This window comes from Chanodichthys erythropterus, chromosome 11, assembly GCF_024489055.1.
Source record: "Chanodichthys erythropterus isolate Z2021 chromosome 11, ASM2448905v1, whole genome shotgun sequence".
Lineage (NCBI taxonomy): Eukaryota > Metazoa > Chordata > Actinopteri > Cypriniformes > Xenocyprididae > Chanodichthys > Chanodichthys erythropterus.
Genome location: NC_090231.1, coordinates 6,129,476 through 6,151,437, shown reverse-complemented (window position 1 = coordinate 6,151,437; position 21,962 = coordinate 6,129,476). Strand labels below are relative to the sequence as shown.

Sequence of the window (21,962 nt, the reverse complement as noted above, 5' to 3'; positions counted from 1 at the left end):
CTCATAACTCATTAAAAAGAGAGAGATTATCCTATTGCTCATAAAACAGTCACTATATGATTAAGAGATATAACCAGTTAAGATGAAAAGATCTCCGCTCTTTGGTTGAACATGACTCAATCATGGACAGTGGTTCAACGTGATTGAAACAAGTAAAACCAAATAGAATCAACCATGTACAACTAACTAGAATCACATTTAACTTGAATGAATGGTTTTCATTTAAAATGATTTATTCAATCAATGCTTTTTTAGTCCTCTGATTTACCTAACAACAAACTAAATATATATATATTTTTTTTTTTTTTTTTTTTTTTATATACATGTGTGATGTTAGGTGTTGGCAGTTCAGAAGTGATACTGGCAACATCCAGAGCACACTTTAAATACCAACCTAATAGAACATTAAACATTAAGAAGTCTCTCCATTTTCTCATCTTGCTAAAAAAAAAGATGCATAAAATAACACTATATTTTAACATTTACGCTCCCAATTCAGCCCTATGCTAAGCCTGATGGGAACTGAAATTCCTGTTTGATTGGGATACTTGATTGAAACATGTTATTTCAAAATGAAAACATCAAGGTAAAGGGTTAGTTCATGCAAAAATGAAAATTCTGTCATTAATTACTCCTACTTTCGTTCCACACCCGACTTCCATTCATCTTTGGAACACAAATTAAGATATTTTTGATAAAATCTGAGAGCTGTCTGGGTCCTCCATAGACAGAAATTTAACCAAGGCCCAGAAAGGTAATAACGGCATCGATAAAACAGTCGACGTGACTGCAGTGGTTCAACCTTAATGTTATGAAGCAAAGAAAATACTTTTTGTGCGCAAAAACAAAACAAAAAACAACTTTATTCTATAATATCTTCTCTTCTGTGTCATTCTCATACGCTGTTTACATCCAGCGCTTCCAGGTTCTATGTCAGAATGGCAACTCATTATTGGCCGGCTCCTGTGTCAGCATCACACGCATGCGTTCTGCTGCTCACGTGATCATCTTTAGCCAATACCGAGTTGGCATTCTGACGTAACGTCCATCAACCGTCAACACCGGCATGACGAATACGATCCTCAACTGGATTGAACTGGAATAAATTCTTTAAATGTTGCGATCCTAATGGACTTATGATAGCAACCTGAATCGTAACAAAGCACTGTTCGCCAGAGGAGGACTGGTCCCCCGACTAAGCCTGGTTTTTCTCCTTCTTAACACCTATTTGCCACATGTTTGCCACCTGATGTCACCTGTTGGAGTTTGGGTTCCTTGATGCTGTCGCCTTTGGCTTGCTTGGTTGGGGACACTTGACATTTGACTTGACATTTGATAAATCAACAGTGCTTTGATCTGCCTGCATTGACACTATTCTTTAAGATCTGCTGTGCAGCCAAAATAATGTACCAGTTATCACTGTATAGCTGCTTTGACACAATCTACATTGTAAAAAGCGCTATATAAATAAAGGTGACTTGACGTAGAACCTGATAGAAGTGCTGGCATAAACAGTGTATTAAAATGAAAGCCAAGCTGGAACGTATTCTGACAATGCCTTCTCTATGATACATGATACACATGATGCTGCTTAAGATTTAGCCAAAATGGGCCATCTTACAAGGCAGCGTAAGACTGCCTCTACCTTTTTTAAACAGCCTTCTTGTAGGAAGTGAACGTGTGATATTACAGGAAGTGTTCAGTTGGCTGTAGAGTCCTTTAAGCAAAAACATCTTAAAGGGCAACTCAACTTCTCTTGCCAAGATCAAGAACCATTCTGCTCCTAAATAAAACTCTATTCCCCAAACACTACTATATAAGCTATTGCTATAGATAATAATTGATCATTAAAAATTAATCATTGGTGAAGCACAAGAAGTTTCACCAGTAGACAAGCTCAGTACAATGTCAAGACGTAGTTTTTTGAGTCTTGCCCAAGGACTCGTTCGTTTTAAGCAATTCCTTTCCATTCACAGATGATTTATCTGTGTGACAGGCCAAGGGGCATAGCGTGCACACAAGCTTGGCCTTGACAAATTGAGCCAAGGCCTTGGTGGGGGAAAAAAAAGGAAAAAATGCAGACAATCTAATGAAATCTCACTCCATCCGACCATGTCGAACTATGCCATGTCTTAATTAAATGGTTTGTGGAGAAACCGAGCCGGAGTGGGCGGCAGGGTGACAGTGCTTGAAGAAAAGGACATTAAGCTCACACCTTAAACACATCTGGCTTTGGTTACAGGCTCTGCTTCTATTTCTCCAGTCTTTCACTCTGCTTAACTTGGATTTTTTTGGGAAAACAGCTGCTGCAACACAGCAGAAGACATGGCTTAAAAGAACAGTAGTGTCACTTCAAATCCGTCATGATCAGGGTGTTCACTCCGGTTGCAGGTTTGCAACAATGGTTTATTATAATAGGGGTGTAATTTCTCTGAAACTAAAGGAGATGTTTTGTGTAGAGGTGTCGAGGTGTGGTTAAAAACCAGACCAAACCTCAGACGGTTGTGTCATTACCCTGCTGTCGTCTGCAACCTCAAGTTAGGGCTTGTTTTGCAAGCATGAGGCGTAGTCAAGATTCTCAGGACTATCAGTGTTCAGTATTGACATACTGGACAAATCTGAAACCTTATTTAACACACAAACACTAAATCTGATCCTTTTTTCCAACAGGGCGAGAGCAACTCTATACCTGATTTCAAAACAAATCGTCAACTAATCTGCTCATTAAATGTGTTACAAATAAAAACTTTGTAATGTTTGACAAGTTAAACAGCATTAATCTGAAATGGTGAAACATTTAAACGAATCTAATCATCCATTAAATACTGAAATCACAATATACAAAAATACAAACACACAAAAGACAAATCAAACCCTTCTCAAATCACATTAGCCAACTTAAATAGTAATTAGAGTGCACATTACATATTAAATGCTTCATTCAAATTTCTTGTTGCAATTATGGGCTTTCCTTATCTAAAATAAACCATTACTGGCAAAACATGGAGTTACAAGTTGTTTACAGGTGAATCATTTTGGAAAACCCAGGGCAACAAAGTCTGGTCATTTTTCAACTTGGTAACACACAGACTCATTGATCAAAGTTCACATCAAATATTTAAAATGGAGATAACGATAGCAGGATGGCCTATATTAAAAAACAAAACAAAAAAAAATATTATACAAAAATAGTATTTTTTAAATTAAAAAATAAATAAATAAATATACACTACCATTCAAAAGTTTGGGGTCAGTAGGATTTTTAATGTTTTTACATAATAGCTCACCAAGGCTGCAATTATTTGATTACAAAATACAATAAAAAAAAAGTAAAATTGTGAAATTATTAAAATGTAAAATACGTTTTCTATTTTAAAATATTGTAAAAATAAATCCAGCCTTCAGGATAACCTGATCCTTCAGAAATCATTCTATTCTGATTTGATGCTCAAGAGAAATTAGTTATTATTGCTGGAAACATTTAATGTTGAAAATATTTGTGTTGCTTAATATTTTTGCGGAAAGCTACATTCAATTTTTTCACTATTCTTTGAAAGAACAGCATTCATTTGAAAAAATAAATCTTCTGCAGTATTATAAAGTCTCTTTGCGGTCACTTCTGATAGATTTAATGCATTCTTGCTGAACAAAAGTATTAATTTCTTTGGAAAATAAATAAATACAGGTTACTGACCCAAAACTTAAGATTTTTTTTGTTTTTTTTGTTTTTTTAAATCAAGTCATGGCCAAACTTCCTGTTCAATAGGAAATGAGTCAACACTAAAAATAAACACTGCATTAGTTCTTTAAGCTAACTATACAAAAAAACAAAAACAAAATGCCCTTCTAGCCCTTGGTTAGCTCAGGGGAACTCTATTAATTACTAGATCTGCAGCAAACACATGGCAGATGACTTGTTGTGGGTCTTTAACAGTCTGGCAGGATGCTTTTGCTTACATGTGTGAAAAGATGTCAACAGCCTTCCAAACAGAAAAACACCACCCGAGGCTGCTCAGGAACAAATTCAATGACTTTTTGCATTATGCAATAACATTATAAAATGAACTGGCTTTTTAGACTGTCTGGAAACGTAGCTGGCTTTCAAACAAACTCTTTAAGAGGTGGGATCTTTATTACACAGAACGTTTTGGCTTTATGGCTGCTTCAGCTTGAACTACACAGGTAGCACTAAAGCACTTAAAAGTAGACTGCTTTCTATACTGCTATACGATACAAGCAGCTGATGTCAGGGAGGGGAATGGCACATGATAACTTGGCTACGTTCACATTGCGAGTCTTAAATGTTCAATTCTGATTTTTGTTTTAAATTGTTGTTTTAAATGTGGCCAATATCAGATTTCAAGTGTGAACAGATCATGGTTCTGAACTGACCTTCACGCGCAAAAGATCAATACAAATGGGGGGTCGCCAGGTTTAATCACAAAATCCACTAATTTGCTTCTAAAATCTAGCCTAATCGCATTCCGTGGGGTATCCCGGTAAAAATCGTGCAATATGAAAAATAAAGACAATGATGTGACAAAAGAGAGCAGAGTTTTGAAACTTTTATGATACGAGCCCTCATGTTTTGCTTGCATTATAGAGCTGTCTCTGTAATACTTACGAGTTCTGACACATCACTGCCCTTCTACTGACTGCCTTCCTTCACAGTCACGGGAAAACAGATATGAGTCACATATGGACAAAAAAAAAAAAAAAAAAAATCTGATTTGGGCCGCATATACCTGCAGTGGGAACGTAGCCATAGTATATGGCCTGATACTGTACATTTCAATGGCAGAAGTGTTCAGTTTGGCCCAAAAACCTAACTAGTCAAAAGTGTTAACTAATCATCTAGGCTAACAAGTCAAAAGAGTCCACCACCAAATCTCTTTAATATTCTGAAAGAGGAGGTTGTTTCTTGTCTACAAGCACAACAAATTAATACAACTAGTCACATGCATGTAGATCGATATGTCAATGTCTATCGACTCAAGGAGTTTAAGATCTTGCGCTCTGGTCTTGAGAAAATCAACCAGAGTAAGAATTATGCATTCGGCTCTCTAGAAGAATATCCCCACTTCTCACTCTCCCTATATCACAAAAGACAAGTCAATGTTCATTGCTCATTAGCTTTCACTAGAAATGTCCAGCTGCTGTGTGATTGTCTACAGGGAGCGGTGAGGAGCCATAGGGGCAAGCACAGGCATAAAGACAATGAAGAAGATAAAGTATTTTTGGAAAGGTACAATACACTGTACTTCTATGTCTGAAAAACAAAAGGTAAAAAGATTCAGATCAAGAGCAATCAACACCTTAGCTGTAAGGGTTCATTCTTTCTGCTGTGCTTTGCAGAGAAGGCAAGTTGACAGTTAAAAACTTCTTCAACAACCGCTTGCAACAACATGCTGAGTTACAAAACAGTGAACTGTGATGCAATATTTATCTTGTAAGGACACCGCTTTGAACCAATAAGATGAAAAACATAAGGGATTTTCTGAGAAAATGGAAATCTTTTTTTTTTTAAGTCCGCATTTCACTAAAATGGTTTAGATAAAATGGAGACTACCTGGACAACTCAATGAAGAGGGTCTGGGTTATCATGGACTATAACGAGCCATTTCCTCTCAACAGCTGAAACTCTCCGGGGCCCAATTACGTGCTTTTTCTTCCTCTTTTCTTCTGGGTCATTTTTAGCCTTAAGCTTTCATATCCTTCATTGACACCTTTTTGAGGGAATGAAAGGAATTCGAGCAAGCTAAAAAGTAGGGGTGGGGGGTATTGATTCAATCTTCTACCAATTTGCATCAATTAAAAAAAAAAAATCTCAAAAAAACTGATTTTCTAAAGTGTTACACTTCTTTAATGTCGCATTACTACTTAAAGTTGACATGTTAGAGTCTTATTAATCACAATAAGCCACAAAAAAGGACTCAAAGGACTTGAATGGACAAATACACACACAATTATGTCAAAAATGCACATCATGTGGTGTATTCACATAAACACAGTCTGTTATGTTATACACAAATGTAAACAGTTAGGAGAAAATCGGATGTGAAACAGTATATTAGATCTGTGCATTCAAGGGACAGCAGCCTCAAACTTTTACAGTCCTTTTTATTAATGTTAATTTAAAGCTTTTGACTAAATCACATTTATCTTTATTATAAATCAATTTTTACTTAATTCATACAGTTTTATTTTTACATCCGATTATTTAATTTCTGTAGTATTTCTTACTACATGTTAAATAAACCTAGGCTACCATCCCTGAAAAACTTTACGCTTATTTAATTTGTATATCATTTTTTTCTATTGTATTTGTCCTATTGGTTGTAATCTGCTTCTTTGTTCCTATTTTTAATATCAAAAATAAAATAAAACTGCTTGCTTTATTACAGAAGACCGCCAGTCATGTGTGTAATGATTGCAGTCGGCTTAAAATGGCATTTGTTTTATAATATTGGGTTGACTAAAATGAGAAGAAAAACAAAATAAATGTCAAGGTTCACATTTAATTCAGTGGGAGTTTTTTTTTTCCAAGACCTATTAAACTGCATACCAGAGACAAATAGGAAAAGTAACAAAACAGTAAACTAGAAAAAAGCTTCACACCCCCACTAAAAAGGGTTAAATAAGATACATGAACCACAGGCGAACACAGCGACAGCTACTGAGAAAAAACAGCAAGTTTGAAACATGTTTGCGTTTCCCATGAATGTGGCACTGTTTTCTGACTCAAGATCCCCACAGTTCCAGAGAGAGGCATGGGAACCCATCAAAAGCCATAAATCATTAGAAAGACACGTACACAATCTTTTGCAAAATAGTATTATGGTTGTGAGGACACAAGACAAGCTTTGTTTTTGAGGTTTTGCAATCTTTTCCTCATAAAGCAGATATTGCTTCTAGGAAGGTAAACAAGGTAATGGGGTAAAATAACCTTTGCATCAAGATCCAATATAACCTGCATCTTGTGTTGGTGGTACAGAAATAAGGTTAAAGCAAGATATTACTAAGCAACCAAGTGACATGGAACAAAAATAGTCTGGAGCAGTCAAGACGATTTCCCAATGACAACTAATTGGTCTGTTCACACTGAAAGCAAAAACTGCAGCCAATTTAAACATTTGATGTTTAATATATAGTTGACTGAGTGTGCTTTTGGAGAAATGAGTCCTGTTGCTCGTCACTTAACCACAAGGTGCGGCTGCTGAGCACAAAAAAAAGGAAAAAAAAAAATTCACTTGTTGCTTTATCGTGTCATGTCTGCTAAGGTCATGGTGAATAGTGAAATAATTTGTAAAATATGAGTTCAGATTAACTTAATGCAAAGTTTAACCTTATGCAAATGAGCAGTGAGCCCTGAAGCACACCTGAACCATCTCGTCTTGGTCTATGGGATTCTCTGCCCGCATGCAGTAACATTAGGGAACGTTGAAAAAAATAGTCAGAAAATGAGGGCATTCGTAATGAGTTTCATTCATGCATTGATAATCGTTCATCTTGTTCACAAGCTGATGTATTATGCACTACTGAAATTAATACCGGGCTCAATACCAAGGATTTTTTTTCTTCTGGCCGAGTAAATAATAAATTAATTAATTAAAATAGTTATTTTATTATTATTGTGTTTGACCAATGCAACCTTAATAAATAAGGTTACACCAAATTTTACAATTCCAATTTTGATACCACAGCAAAAACTACAAGCCTAACAATTATAAATCTCAATTATTATTAAAGAAAAGTAAACGGCTAGTAATAAAATAAGAACAAATAATAGCAATAGCACAAATAAATAAGAAGAACAAACATATAATTGAAATAAACTGTGCTTTTCAGGATTTTCAATAGGTCTAAATGTAGTTTTCAGGTACAGAAATTGAATAATCAAATATAAAAACAACACTGCACAGTCTGCACTGTATAAATTAAATATATATTAATCCTTATAAAAGTTACAAAAGTTATTCAGTGATTTTTTTCTTTGTTGTTTGTTTAACATTAAAAACACAGAGAGCAGCAGGATTATTAGGCTGCTGTCACTTTAAGACATAATGCTCGGACCGAATGTTACGTATGCGCTTTACTTCTTACCTGTTATGTTCCCTGAAGAAATAACTGACTATATTTACAAGGATACTCACCAAGATGTGCATTTTGACATCATTTTGTGTTAATTTGTCCATTCAAGCACAAGATGAAGTGAAAGAGAACTCAATCTGTCTGAAAAGTGGCTTTTTTTTAGGCATGCATTTCAGATGTTGAATATTTACAAAACTTGAATATTTAAACTTGCAAGGCTTAAAAACACATGCAAATTTCGTGATGATGCACCATGCCATCGGACATTCCTTATTGTCGAGCCCTGATCCAAAATGTATATAAATAAATCAGTTTATAAAATGGATAGGTCTGGCCCTTGATTCCGATTCTTGATTTTGAGTTCAAAGCCATTGTAAAATGGCATACAGAACATTCAGCTGATCGCATTACATAAGTATCTGTGCCACTGAGTGTGTATGTTGCTGAATCTGTCTTAGCAACCACTCTTAGCAACGCAAACATACGTTTGTTCTCTATTGATTTTGTTCATTCAAGCTTACTGCATTATGTAGAAGAGTATTGTGAGAGAGATATCAAGTGACCGAGTTTATTACCTGGATTTAGATTTAGCATTTTTCTTCAGGTCAGTTCTATGTTCATAATAAAAAATCAGTTTGAATGTCGGCTGCAATCTTGTCCTTTAACATTTAATGGCTTTTCCCATGCCCTGCTGACACTGACAGCGCTAGTCAAAGCATTTGTCATTTGTGTCTTGTTCTGTGTTCACAACAAGTTTCAATATAAAAGTTTTTGTGACTGAGTTATTCACCCATAAAGACAATCTTTGCCGCCATTTAAAGGCATAATGTAACTTCTGTTGTTGTTCACGGTCAGGGACTATTTTTTCCAGTGGAAGGAAGCCTTTTAATGATTTTACTTAATGAAAGTTGTATTGATACTTTTTTTTTTTTTTTTTTGCCTTTAATATTTGTATTGTGTGGTAACCGTTTTATAAAAGCAATACATTTGCAGTGAATTTATAACAGCTTCACGTCGTGCCTAACAACTCCCCTTAGTTGTTTTATTTTAGCTGCTGGAAAACTCATGCATTGTCAAAAAAATAACTAACAATACGTCCAAATGTGATTAGATTTTTAAAAGCTATGACTAGTAACAAAGTACACCTATAACATACAATATACAGTAATTCTCAAGGCATTTCCTACTTGTAAAGCTTTGATTATTAATTAAAACTGAACAGAGTTCAAACACATTAAAAGCTAAAATCTCAAGGTCAAAATGATGTTTGTATCCTTTATCTGATGATTACTCATCAATAAACAACTGATGAGGTTAGCCTATGTGCTTGAATGAAAAGCGTGAAGCTCTCTGTAAATAAAACATTAGGAATATCAGCTGTCCTCTTCTAGAAAAACAACACGGCCTTTGTAACAGAAACTGCTAAACGAGTCTCTTAGTCATGGAAAAAAAGCACAACATGGAGCAAAAGCAAACAGCAGGACCGTATGAATTAGTGAATGTGGCTTTGAACTTTAATTTATAAGCTAGCAGGATGTAGGTTAGTAGGCAAGGCAATAAATGCAACTGCAAGACTCTTATAAACTCACAAACAAGAACATTTCTCATTTAATTTAATACATGCTTTTGACATCATCTTGAATCAGACATCATCTTAACAGAATTACTAATATGTGTAAACTACATTACTAAAGTTTTTTTAAAAAAGCAACTTGTTTACATTTTGCATCAGTCAACTACAAAGGCTCATTATAGTGATAGAGCAGATCCCTATAATTCAAATTTGCCTTGGAGCAAATCTACTGCTGTGTAGTCCTGGCACAATTACGTGCCATAAAACGTCAGCTGCAGCCCAGGATCTCACTTTCCCTCGACTTCAGCGCAAACACCTGCAAGTAACCGTCTGGTTTCACAGCTGTGAAATCCTTCAAGCAGATTCATTTCTGGTAATCCAAGCCCTTGTTTTCCATCAACATAATAATCAAATAAATGGAACAAGGAGTTTCTCACAGACAATTCAAAGTGATTTTGGGTGGGATTCATAATTGGTCTTTGTGGGAAAGTTGCCATGTACAATATACTACATTAAAAGTAAAAAAACAAAAAACAACAAACAACCATTCCATCATGACTTGGCCCTAGAGCGACTGTGAATTATGTTCATGAGGGAATGAAAGCAAAGATAGGCTAAAATGGAACAGATGGATCGGTCTCAACAGTCTCAGAAAATCCTAAAGACTTTGCAGTGAAACCATCGAGTCACAGCGGCTGCCTTAACCCTAAACACAGGGGGAGGTAACAAAATGAATCCTGACCAAGCAACCTGGAAAATAATGAGATGAGGTATCTGGATGGTGTCCAGGACCTGAAGGGATCCACCTCTAACCCACATTTTCTTTGCAGACTTCGCTGTGCTCTGTCTCTCTTCATAAATATAATAATGGTGCCCCTCAATAACATAACCAAGTCATCTAATTTATTAATTCACTCTTTTCCCTTGGTCACACTGCCTTAACTGACAAACTAAATATTTTTTTAATAAGATTATATAATTAGAAATGAGGCTGTGAAGCTTATATATTCAGTTTAATGTGCATATTAAGTCAATGTATTCTAATGAAATTGGTTAGCTTTTTCTTTTTTTTTTTTTTTTTTTTGCAAATCTGTGAACTTTTGAAATAATACTGTCTCTAGCTATGGCTCAGACTTCCTTCAGTGCAAATCTTTTGGATTCTTCGTCTAAATTTCAGTGCAGCTTCAAAGAGCTCTACATGATCCCACACGATGAATAAGGGTCTTATCTAGTGAAAGAGGTTCTGTCATTTTCTAAAAAAACATAAAAATTGTATACTTTTTAACCACAAATGCTCATCTTGCACTGCGTGACCTTTCCAACATGATTACGTAATGCATGGCGCATTGCAGAGAAGTGCAAGACGATTATTTGTGGTTAAAAAGTGTGTATATATTTTCTTTCTTTTCACCTGAAGAAAGAAAGACATGAACATCTTGGATGACATGGGGGTGAAAAAATTATCAGGCAATTTTAATTCTGAAGTGAACTAGTCCTTTAAGTTTAATGCTTACTCCTACAGTTTTGCCTTAACCATTAAAGGCAATAGCAATAACATCATGCTTAAAAACGTATATAAACCCAATGACAAGCCTGTTTAAATCCTAAGAAAGTTGAGAAGAAATACCCAAAATCATTTTGAATATTTGACAACTTTTGAACTTGCTTTCTAAAGTAAAAAGGAACATCAACGGCTTATTCATGCCTCTCATTACATCAACCTAAGAAAAACAGGAGAGGGGAAAAAACCACACAAAAGAATCTTCAACTGCACAAGAAAAAGAGAAGGCACTGTTTGGATAAATCAGAAGCTTTTCTCAGTCTCTAGAAGAAATCCTCCACTTGGAACACAAATGAGACATGTTAAAAACGTTAAGCCCACGGCACTGGTGTAACCAAACGATATGCTTTTCAAACTCTGCCAACATTGCTGTCAGCATGTCTCATCACACAATGTGGGTCTGGGGCTCGGCCAGGTGTGATTTCTGTTCGGCGGAGCAGCAGCGGTCTCACAGTGAGAAAAACCATGCTACAATCTTATTACAAAAGATCACAGGTGATTTACAGTGATCCATAACAGCTCGACAGTCCAACAAAAACATTCTCCGTTTCAAGCTCAAATGCATCCCATGGCTTCAAGTTTCTTCCCGTTCTTACAAGCATGACGAACAGTTTCAAAGAACGCTCACGGAAAACAACTGGAAAATGGAATTATAATGCAAATCAAAAGTACATGTTTAGTTCTTAAACATAAATCAAAGAGCTCTGTTAAAGTTCCAAAACAATCATGAAGACCATCAGAAACAGATTTCAAAATAAAAGTTCCAAGTCTACATGATTTTTAGAGGTCAACCGATCGATCGGTTTTGCAGATTAATCGGCAGCGATAACCAGTTGCTGGTTATTGGCTTAAAAAGTCCATACTGAGTGTGTCCGTGTTGCGTGCGTTGCTAGAGAAGGGTCCGCTGTCATTAAACAGTACAAAAGCGACCTCTAGAGGTGGAATAAAAACTATCACTGACGCCTCGTGGAGTTTGTTTTGACACGTTGTTTTGCGCACGTCACAGAGTGGGATGCTTCAGATGCCATTTTAAAACTATCAGGCCATCCTTAAAAATATATTGGTTTGCAGTAACAGTAAAAAAATAAAAAATAAAAAAAAGGGTTGGTAGGTAGGTCTATATTTTTTTTTTTTTTCAAGTTTCGAACAAGTGGTTACGAACAAAGACGGAGTTTATCTGTGTGTGGAGACGGAGGCGCCGATGATTACATGTAGGTTACCAGCTAACACCAGCATTAAAGACTTTTAAAATCATTTTAGCTCAACTCACTTTCAGACAGCAGCAAGTGTTTTAAATAGCCTTACTTATGTTTGTGATCCGATGTGTGATCACCAAGACTATGCGTGCTATTACCATAGTAAACATGGTAAATACGACGGCTTTAAAAAATAAGAGAAATATACGTAGGCTATCACAATCATGTAATTATTTTATCTGTCAGCACGTCTCGTCTCTCAACGGGTTGGTTGAGACGAAGCGAACGCACCGGCCATAGTGTGACATCTGTTAACCAACAGTGTAAACATAGATGACTTCATGGGTTTTTATTTAAAAGAAAGAACGTAGCCTTCGTTTGTATGTAGGCCTAGGCTATTTATATATTTACAATACTTACTAAAATATAATTAATATTATTTTATTGCTTTTGTATTAGTTGTTTAAAGAGTAAAAAAAAATAAAAAATTGGTCGGTCTTAATGCAAATTTACAACCGGCAAGTTGGTCGGACTTAAAGCAAAAAAAAATAAAAATTTGAGTCGGTCCTAAATTGACAGGGTCGGTCGGGTTATGGCAAACAAGAATATTTTTAAGGATAGCCTCGGTTGATTAATCGGTTATCGGCCAGTGAGGTCCAACCTAGTTTTCGGTAAAATCCACTATCAGTCAAACTCTAATGACTTTCTAGTCCCTACATATTGCTCAATATAACGTCACAGGATTTTTAACACCATTTTTATGGACACACTAAGCTTTTTAATAGTACTAGTAATAATGCCAATTAATAGCAAGCACCATTAGTCATTTGCTGGTCCTAGAAAACCAATACCAGTTCTACCAATGATAAAAGCAGAAATATGTCTGTAGTAATGAACTTTGGTCATCTCCGAAACCATCATTCAGTGACAAGTCATCATGAATAAGCCATGAACCTAGGTACAGAAGCTGCATTTTAAAAACTGTGCACACGCACTGCCTCGCAACGCTAAAAATGGCAGCGTTATTAGTTCATCTCTCAAGAGATACAGGACTGAATGCCAGCATGGACCCTGAGGCATTCATTTTCAGCAATTACTAACCGCAGCATATTCAGTGCTCCCTACAAAGCACGCAGGGATCCATTCATCACCTGGCTTTTCAGTACCATCTGGACACAGGGCTGTTTGCGTTTTAAAGTGAACCCATTACTGAAGGGTGGGCTGTAGTACACATCTAAATTAATCATCTAACCTAATGAATTGACTATCGACTGATATGTGCTTTCAATTACTTGTGGGGAACGAAACATCTGATTAGTTTTGTCCAAGAGCAGGAAGTTGCAAAACTGTCTCATCGGAACAAAACCAACAAGTTCTGCATGTGTTAAAAAAAGCGTACCTTGGTCAGGAAGTGAGGTATCAGCTCAATCCACACAAGTCTACAGTCAAGGGCCTGTTACACGCTGAGAATATCAAATGACAACCGGAGAAAGAGGAAGATGTTTTATGCATTCCTTCAGAGAGAGCCAGAGCATTCAGACGTAACATGCAGGAAATGTTCAAAATTCAGGACTGCCACAGAATGAGAGGAAGAAAAGGACAAATCTGCATCTTTACTAATTAGAATCTCATGGTGAAGCTTTAAAAGTTCACTTCAAAGTCACGTTGACAGTCAGTGTTAGAGACTGACAACCATATCTACTAACAGGAATAACAAACTGTCCCATTCATACAACAGAAGGGGCATAAACATTGTATAAATGTTGTATATGGTGTTAGTAAGATTTTTTGGTCACACTTTAGTTTAGGGTCCAATTCTCACCATTAACTAACAATTAACTATGACTTTTGCCTCAATAAACTCCTAATTACTGCTTATTAATAGTTAGTAAAGTCGTTTAGGTACTGGATAGGATTAAGGGATGTATAATAAGGTCATAATAAGGTATTAATATGTGCTTTATGAGTACTAATAAAAAGCTGTTCTTTCTGGTCAAAGAATCCTGAAAAAATGAATCACAGTGTCCACAAAAATATGAAGCAACACATCTGTTTTCAACATTGATAATCATATGAAATGTTTCTTGAGCAGCAAATCATCATATTAGAATGATTTCTGAAGGATCATGTGACACTGAAGACTGGAGTAATTCAGTTTTGATCACAGGAATATATTACATTTTACAATATAAAACTTATTTTAGATTGTAATAAAATTATTACTGTTTTACCATATTTGTGATCAAATAAATGCAGCATTAATGAGCATAAGAGACTTCTTTTAAAAAACCATTAAAAAAATCTTACGGACACCAAACTTTTGAATGGTAGTGTATATAACACCAGAAAGCCTCATCACAAATGACAAAACGTTATCTAATAAACCAGCCCAAATGAGGCACAAGTTCATCTGTCAAATCTTAATTCAACCAACAGCAACTTTGTAAGGCACCCAGACTAAACGAATGGGACAAAACAAAACGAATGGGAACAACTCCAGTGGAGGACAGCGACTAAATCTACAAATTTCAGATGGGATCTATGAAGAGAAAGGAAAAACATACACACAAGACAAGCATGTGCAGTGTTTGACGTGACAGATTAGATTTGCAAAGAAAATTAACGAGTAATTTTGGTGATTCATCAACACGTCCCTTGTTCATTACAGTAATCATAAACAGTATTTAACACTCTGACAACCCTGAACTTAAAACCTAAACTGCAAGTTGAACCCCATTGAAGTCCACTATATGGAGAAAACCTTAAAAAAACTGAAGAAATAAAGACATGAACATCTTGGATGACATGGGGGCAAGTAAATTATCAGGAAATTTTAATTCTCAAGTGAACTAATCCTTTAATTTGCTGATAATTTAGCTACCTTTAGCTACATTAAAAAATGTCATTACTGTGTTTTATTGTCACAGTGCAAATAAATCTTATTGGACTTAAAACTAGATTTTGAGGTGAAATATGACCCAATATTCTCTCTTTGCATTCTCTTTGACCCAATATAGTCTTTGCTGAAACATTGAAAATGAAAGCACTTCATTAAGCCTTAACGCCTTTCATTTTAAAAGGAACAAAGATGCATTGCACATTGATGAGCAACCCAAACAAACATACAAGAATTACTTGTTTGAACATATAGCACTTACATTCCCGTGGTTTATAAAGCCATGCTTTCTAGCAATCCGGTTAGCTTCCTGCTCTCCCCCTGTGATGTGGACGGCCCATGTGTTGGTGTAAACCTTCTGTCCAAAGGATGGCTGTGGCCCAGAGGTCACGAGAATCAGTAGTGTACAGAGCGTCAATGAGGCAAGCCTGAGATCCATTAGACACAATGGAGGGAACCAAGGCAGGAGTTCCTAATGTCACCAAGTCCGTCAGCACAGCGGCCCACTGCTATATCCGTGCTGCCCCTGGCACATGTAGAGACAGAGTCGAGGAAGAGAGATGGACTCGGAATGATTCAGGAATCACCTGGGGAGGGAAAAAGATGGAAGATTGCAGAATGATTAATTTGAGTTGCAGGTGCAAGAGTATAATTGAGGATATGAATCACTTAATACTGTGGAACTGACTAACAAGTTAAAAACGAACAGCACATGCAAACAAAGATTTCCCAGTACCAACTAAATGCAGGAGTTTGATGATTCCAATCAGTTAAAAGACCTTATTCATATTTTATTCAATGCAAATGTAAAAGAGGCGATTTCAATCCTGTCTATCTAAAGTATGTATGTCTTTCCAAAACCATTTCCAGAGCACAAAAAACTTTGATAGTAAAAATGAAAAAGCGTTCACACTGTAAGAGATGTGCAGGGATCAAGGCAATTGTTTTCAATATGAGTTGACAATTTGAGCTAACTTGAGCAACAGCAAATTCACACAACTTTATGCCTCATGGTCACATGTTCTGCCACCTGATACAGCTGGATATTGTAGTAGAGTATGAATGCCTACGAGCAAGCAACATTAAAGATACTTCTGCAACCTCAAGTGATTTAATCGCTATCCAATTCCCCTTTAGATGCAACAAGATATTAATACTATACAACCACTGGTGGAAAATCATGCAAAGCCAAATGCTACCAGCAACGTCTTGGTTGCCCAAAATAAGTCAACAAAGTTTCAATTTCACAAGATCTTTTTGCTGAAAATGGAAAAAAAATATGGAAGCTTTCTGACTTCCATAAGTGATGTGCCATGTCATCATCTTTGCTGGTAAGCTACCAGTAAACCGGAGATAGGAGGGAACACAGCTGACTTATTCTTCCACAGAAATATTCATCAGTCCATGTTCGGTTATGATAGACTGTCGTTTCACACCAAAACCATTGACCTGCTTCTCCAGTCTTATGACTAAGCAAACACTGATGCAAGATTCTTGTTGACTTGAGGCTCAACTTGCCATAAACTTAAGCCATTGCATTAAGATAGGGGTTTTCAAAGTGCGGGAAAGCGCCTCCCCAGAGGGGCACCAGACCATGCCAGTGGGGGCGTAGTGGTAAACAATTTTTAATTAATGAATGAATCATTAATCATTTCAATTAATACATTATAGCAGAAACAAAGTGAAAAGAAGCAGCTTTCTGGACATGAGATGTCTTGTTTTTTCGATCAGATCATTTTAAACTCCTGGAATGTTTTCAGTCCAAGGATCCAGTAAGCGAATGCATTCAAACATTCAGTCCAAAACAGTGCTAATGCAGAGAAAACATGGGCGATTTCATCAGAGGAGGTGAAGAGAATAGTGTATTTGGCAAGCTGTTTCTCAATAGACTGAACGACATCTCAAAACACCCAACCGCTGCATTAGCATATGATACACAAACTACATCTGTCAGATGGAAAAGGCAAACCAGTGTAAAGTACAGTTTTGATGGATGACGATTGTAATCGAAGTAGGGCTGCCCCTAAAAGTCGACGACAAATTTTAGGTTGCTTAGTCACAGGAAGAGGTGAAGTCATGCAGTCTGTGACGGACAGATCGTTAACAGCTGGTCTATGTAGGGCTGACCGATATATCGCATGCTATTGTTACGCGCATTTCGTCAGTAAAGCCGGTTCCCTGATTACCACTAAATCGCCATCACCTGCTTTCAAATGGAGCGGCATTTAATAAACAGAGCCGTAGTTCACTGATAAGCTACGCAATATCGCGTTCATTATCGAAGACGATTCATCTGCGAAAATGAAAGCGATATTGCGTAGCTTATCAGTGAACTACGGCTCTGTTTATTAAATGCCGCTCCATTTGAAAGCAGGTGATGGCGATTTAGTGGTAATCAGGGAACCGGCTTTACTGACGAAATGCGCGTGACAATTGCATGCGATATATCGCCCAGCCCTAGGTCTATGTGGTAATTATAGTCGGGCAGGACATCCAAACGCTCGCCTATCATTCATCCACCTCAAATATGGCTTATCATCTGAAACATGTTAGTAGTAGCAGCTTTACATGGTCACCCGCTTTAACGTTAACCTCACTTACACTTAAAATTCTCAGTCATTTTTGGTCATACAGATAAGAGTAATACATCTTTTGAAGCTGTGAAGAGTCTACTTTTATTTGTGTGGACTCTCAATAACAACAAAACCTTGTGCTTTTGTAAAATAATGAAAGCAAACAGGGTGCGCTTTCTGCCGTCTCTCTCTGTGAACTTGAGCGCGCCCAAAAAAAGAACAAACTCCATGTAATCTTGCCTCACAGACATGAAAAATATAACTATTGAAAGGAAGTGAAATGTCCACTTTTAAATGAACCAATTCAAATGGAAAACAAATATTCTCAGGTTATGTAATCCATGCATATAGGCACATCCACTACTGCAGAGATAACGTGTCAGCATTGTCGACTTCATCACTGCAGAAAACAATAGTTTATTAATTAATTATTAAAATGTTAAAGCAATCTCCATGCTGTTTTCCCCTGGCGTATTCATAATAATTACATCTGCTGGTGCACTGTGGCAAGCTTTATGTGCGCTTGAATGCTGATTAGGATATGTAGGCATTAAAGGCTCTTTATTATGATTTATATTGTTTATTAATAAACGTGTAATTTGTCAACTAATCGCTTAAAATGAATGACTACTATCCGACCAGAAAATTCTTTAGTCGAGGGCAACCCTAAATCAAGGTATAGATGATTACAGTACATTAGGCACACAAGACAAGAGTGTTATTATTTATGCGCAAAAAAAAAAATGTATGTATGTTGTGTCAAAAGAGAGGCTTACTGTCTTTGACATTGAAAACTGCATTAGGGAGCGAAGCAGCGTATTCAATTCACCCTGCATTTTGTCTATTAATCTGTCTAAAGGTAGAGAAAAGTTTTTTCGTTTTTTTTTAAACCATTTTCATTGACTGGTGGCATGAGTTTGGCTTGCAATTTATTTCATTTTATAGGAACAAAAAAAAAACCAACTAATTTCTCTTCAGCAGACTTTTATGTTTCAATGTCTATAGGTAATTTTTCAAGCACCTTATTACGACCTATATTTACGTTTTAAAGTCATGCGCCCTCTAGCTGGCATAAAAATAATGACAGGGTCATGTCTGTCGTCATGAAATGTGTGTTCATTTAAATGCAATGTGTGAACTTTTTACACCATTTGTCCCATTTCCATTTAGAAAAATCATTTTTTTTTTATTAACGACTACACCCACCCCACTCCTAAACCTACCATTAGTGACTTATAGTGCATACACACTTTTTGAGCACATACGTTCCCTGGGATCAAACCCACGATCGCATGATCACAACTGCATATTGTGCAATGCTCTGCCAATTGATCCAAGCATAACCCAAAATATGACGCAGATAAAAGGGAACAATGCATTAAAATTAAAGTGTCCAGTTGTCGATAGGGGCGCAACTTTAGCAAACGCTCCTATGGGTCGTATTTCAGGGAAGTGACAAACAAACTATATGGGTGTTCAATGACATTATGTGTACTTTGTATGTACTGTATAGGTGGAGCGATTCGTGAGTCCGGCTGACCTGTCCACACCTTTAATGGCCTATTTCATAATCATATAAATGCTTGTCACACAGTCTCAATGGACTAAATGTTTTTTTTTTTGTGTGTGTGTAAGCAAGAGAGGCATCTGAAATTACTTCTCACGATCTGATAAGTCAACCCATCGTCTACTCACATTTTCAAAACAATAAACTGCTGGTATTTCCTTTCAGGGCAGAGCTTTTACTCTATTATTCTGCCTAACAAATGTGGAGCATACTGCCGTGTTGGTTCAAATGACATGTCCCTGTTTGCGTGCTCTTTGATTGGCTCTCTATGTCATTCTCATTATAACAATCTCAAAAGAATGCAGTCAGCTGTGTTGTTGAAGTGCACTTCATCGAAATATAGAGTCAGACACACTACCTGTTCTACCACAAATTTGCCATCAGGAAATAAATTCTACTCTTAATTCTGAAACATTTCCATATTTTCCATAAATACTTTTGCAATTTCAAAATGAATATGCTGTAAAAACATCATACATGTTAAAACTAACTAAGATGCATGTATTAGTAAATCAATCTGCACTTTAAAATTTCAGAAGACTGACAAACAATCCAAATGACAGAATTCAGGCTACATCAAGCCTGTAATTGTATTATGAGTTTAGTAAGACTAATTCAGCTTTACTGTAGTAAACAGCTTACAGCTGTTTTGATCACCACAAATCAGTAAACGCTGTTTATGAGAACACAGAAATATTGCTACAAATGTTTGACAACTAATTTACCTCGTCAGATCAATTTACTACACATGCGTAAACAAATTCAGACTACATATTATAAGACCATAATTTCCAAAAAGCATAAAACAATGCTTCAACAACACCAAACCTTCTGATATTTGGGGGAAAAAAGAGACAATGCAACAAAAAATCTGTTTACAAGCAAGTTCTTAACATGAACGGTGAGTTATTTTCACTTACGTCACATTTCCCTACACAATGTTTTTTTATCAGGTCAAGAGAAGAAAATAAAACAATACTCACTTGAGCACTGAACGCGTGTCTAACCCAGATTAAGTAGGCTAAGCAAGAAGTGCGTAACTTTCCTGACAGCAATTTAAAGCTGTGCCAGCCCTGATCTCAAAGTACACCCACTCATGACATCACAACATGGTTAACACTTAACAGGGAGAGGAAACCGGCACAGAGACGGCTGACAGTAAGTGCGGACCACTTGTTGGGAAAGAAAAAAAAAAAAAAAAGTCAAGACAGGATGCAACTTGTGGGACTTTTAGAAGCGTATAAGCCCATTTTATCTAAAAATTGAAGGGAAGCTAAATGTTATCAGACAGCTGTACATATGCAATCCATTACACATTTCAAAACACAAGTGATTGCTTTTTCCAAAGAAGAGACAAACTTTGTTTCCTGGCAAGCACAACACTGGGATTACTAATGGCTGAAACATTAGTCTCATGAGGAAAAAGAATGAAAGTGTGATCACTTTTTAGTTTGGTGCTCATAAAAAAATAATAAAAACAGAAACAGAAAAACAATAACAGCACTTTACTTCAATATAAATAATTTGTATATACTCCACATTACAACATCAGAACAAAACAGACAGATCATAAACCACACAGAGCATTTCCAAATGGTACACGGACACTTAAGATAAGAATGAAACTGAATTAGACAGCAAAAGATCAAACTGAGTGGCATTTGCAAACAATTTTTTGAGATTAAACTTTTAATCAGCTGGTCTCAGGGTGATTTTCAGCATCAAAATCAAGTCTTAAAATTCTTATTTTATTTGTCAAAAACAAGTCATGTCAATGTCAAAAATCACTGAACAAGACAGTTAAAAACAAACCAAGTTGGGTCGAAAATGGACAAACCCAGCGATTGGGTTGTTTTAATCCAGCAGTTGGGTTAAATGTTTGCCCAACCTGTACTGTAAAAAAAAATCAAAAGTTGAGAAAACTTAAAAGATTAAGGCATCAAACTTCAGCAGATTTTTGAGTTCTCAACTTCTAGTATTCAGTTTATACAACAAAAAGTTGAGAAAACTCAAAAATCTGCTGAAGTTTGATGCCTTAATCTTTTAAGTTTTCTCAACTTTTGATTTTTTACAGTAGGTAGTTTTATTTAACTCAACTACTGTTTAAAAATTACTATATTGCTTGCTTAAAATGAACCCAAAGTATGCTGAAAATTAATATGTTTAATAAATGAACATTTATTTTAATAATAAACAATAAACATTTATTAAATTGCTTATTAATAAAATGTTTACCTTTTGATTATTATTGTTATTATTATTGTTATTATTGTCATTTTTAAACAATAGTTGAGTTAAATAAAATTACCCAGCATGTTGCGCAAACATTTAACCCAGCTTCTGGGTTTGTCCATTTTCAACCCAAATTGGGTTGTTTTTAACCCAGCATTTTTAAGTGTGTATAACCCCCAAAACACAGTGGTATTCCTTATTCGTGAAATAAAGATATTTATTTGTCGATATCTAAAAATTGCTGGGTTACAAGCAACCCAAGTTGGGTTGAAA

General features: G+C 36.1%; 1 protein-coding gene across 3 annotated transcripts in view; it reads right to left on the bottom strand.

Annotated features, from left to right (window-relative positions):
* Positions 1–21,962, bottom strand: part of furina (furin (paired basic amino acid cleaving enzyme) a) — a 129,950-nt gene that overhangs the window by 106,611 nt on the left and 1,377 nt on the right. For 2 of the 3 annotated variants that reach the window (XM_067401257.1, XM_067401255.1), the window contains exon 2: positions 15,580–15,904. In XM_067401257.1, coding sequence (XP_067257358.1) covers positions 15,580–15,756 — 177 coding nt within the window. In that variant the 5' untranslated portion in view covers positions 15,757–15,904. Of the gene's footprint in view, positions 1–15,579; positions 15,905–20,440; positions 20,559–21,962 lie in introns of those variants that run through there. The other variant, XM_067401256.1, reaches the window with a different exon arrangement.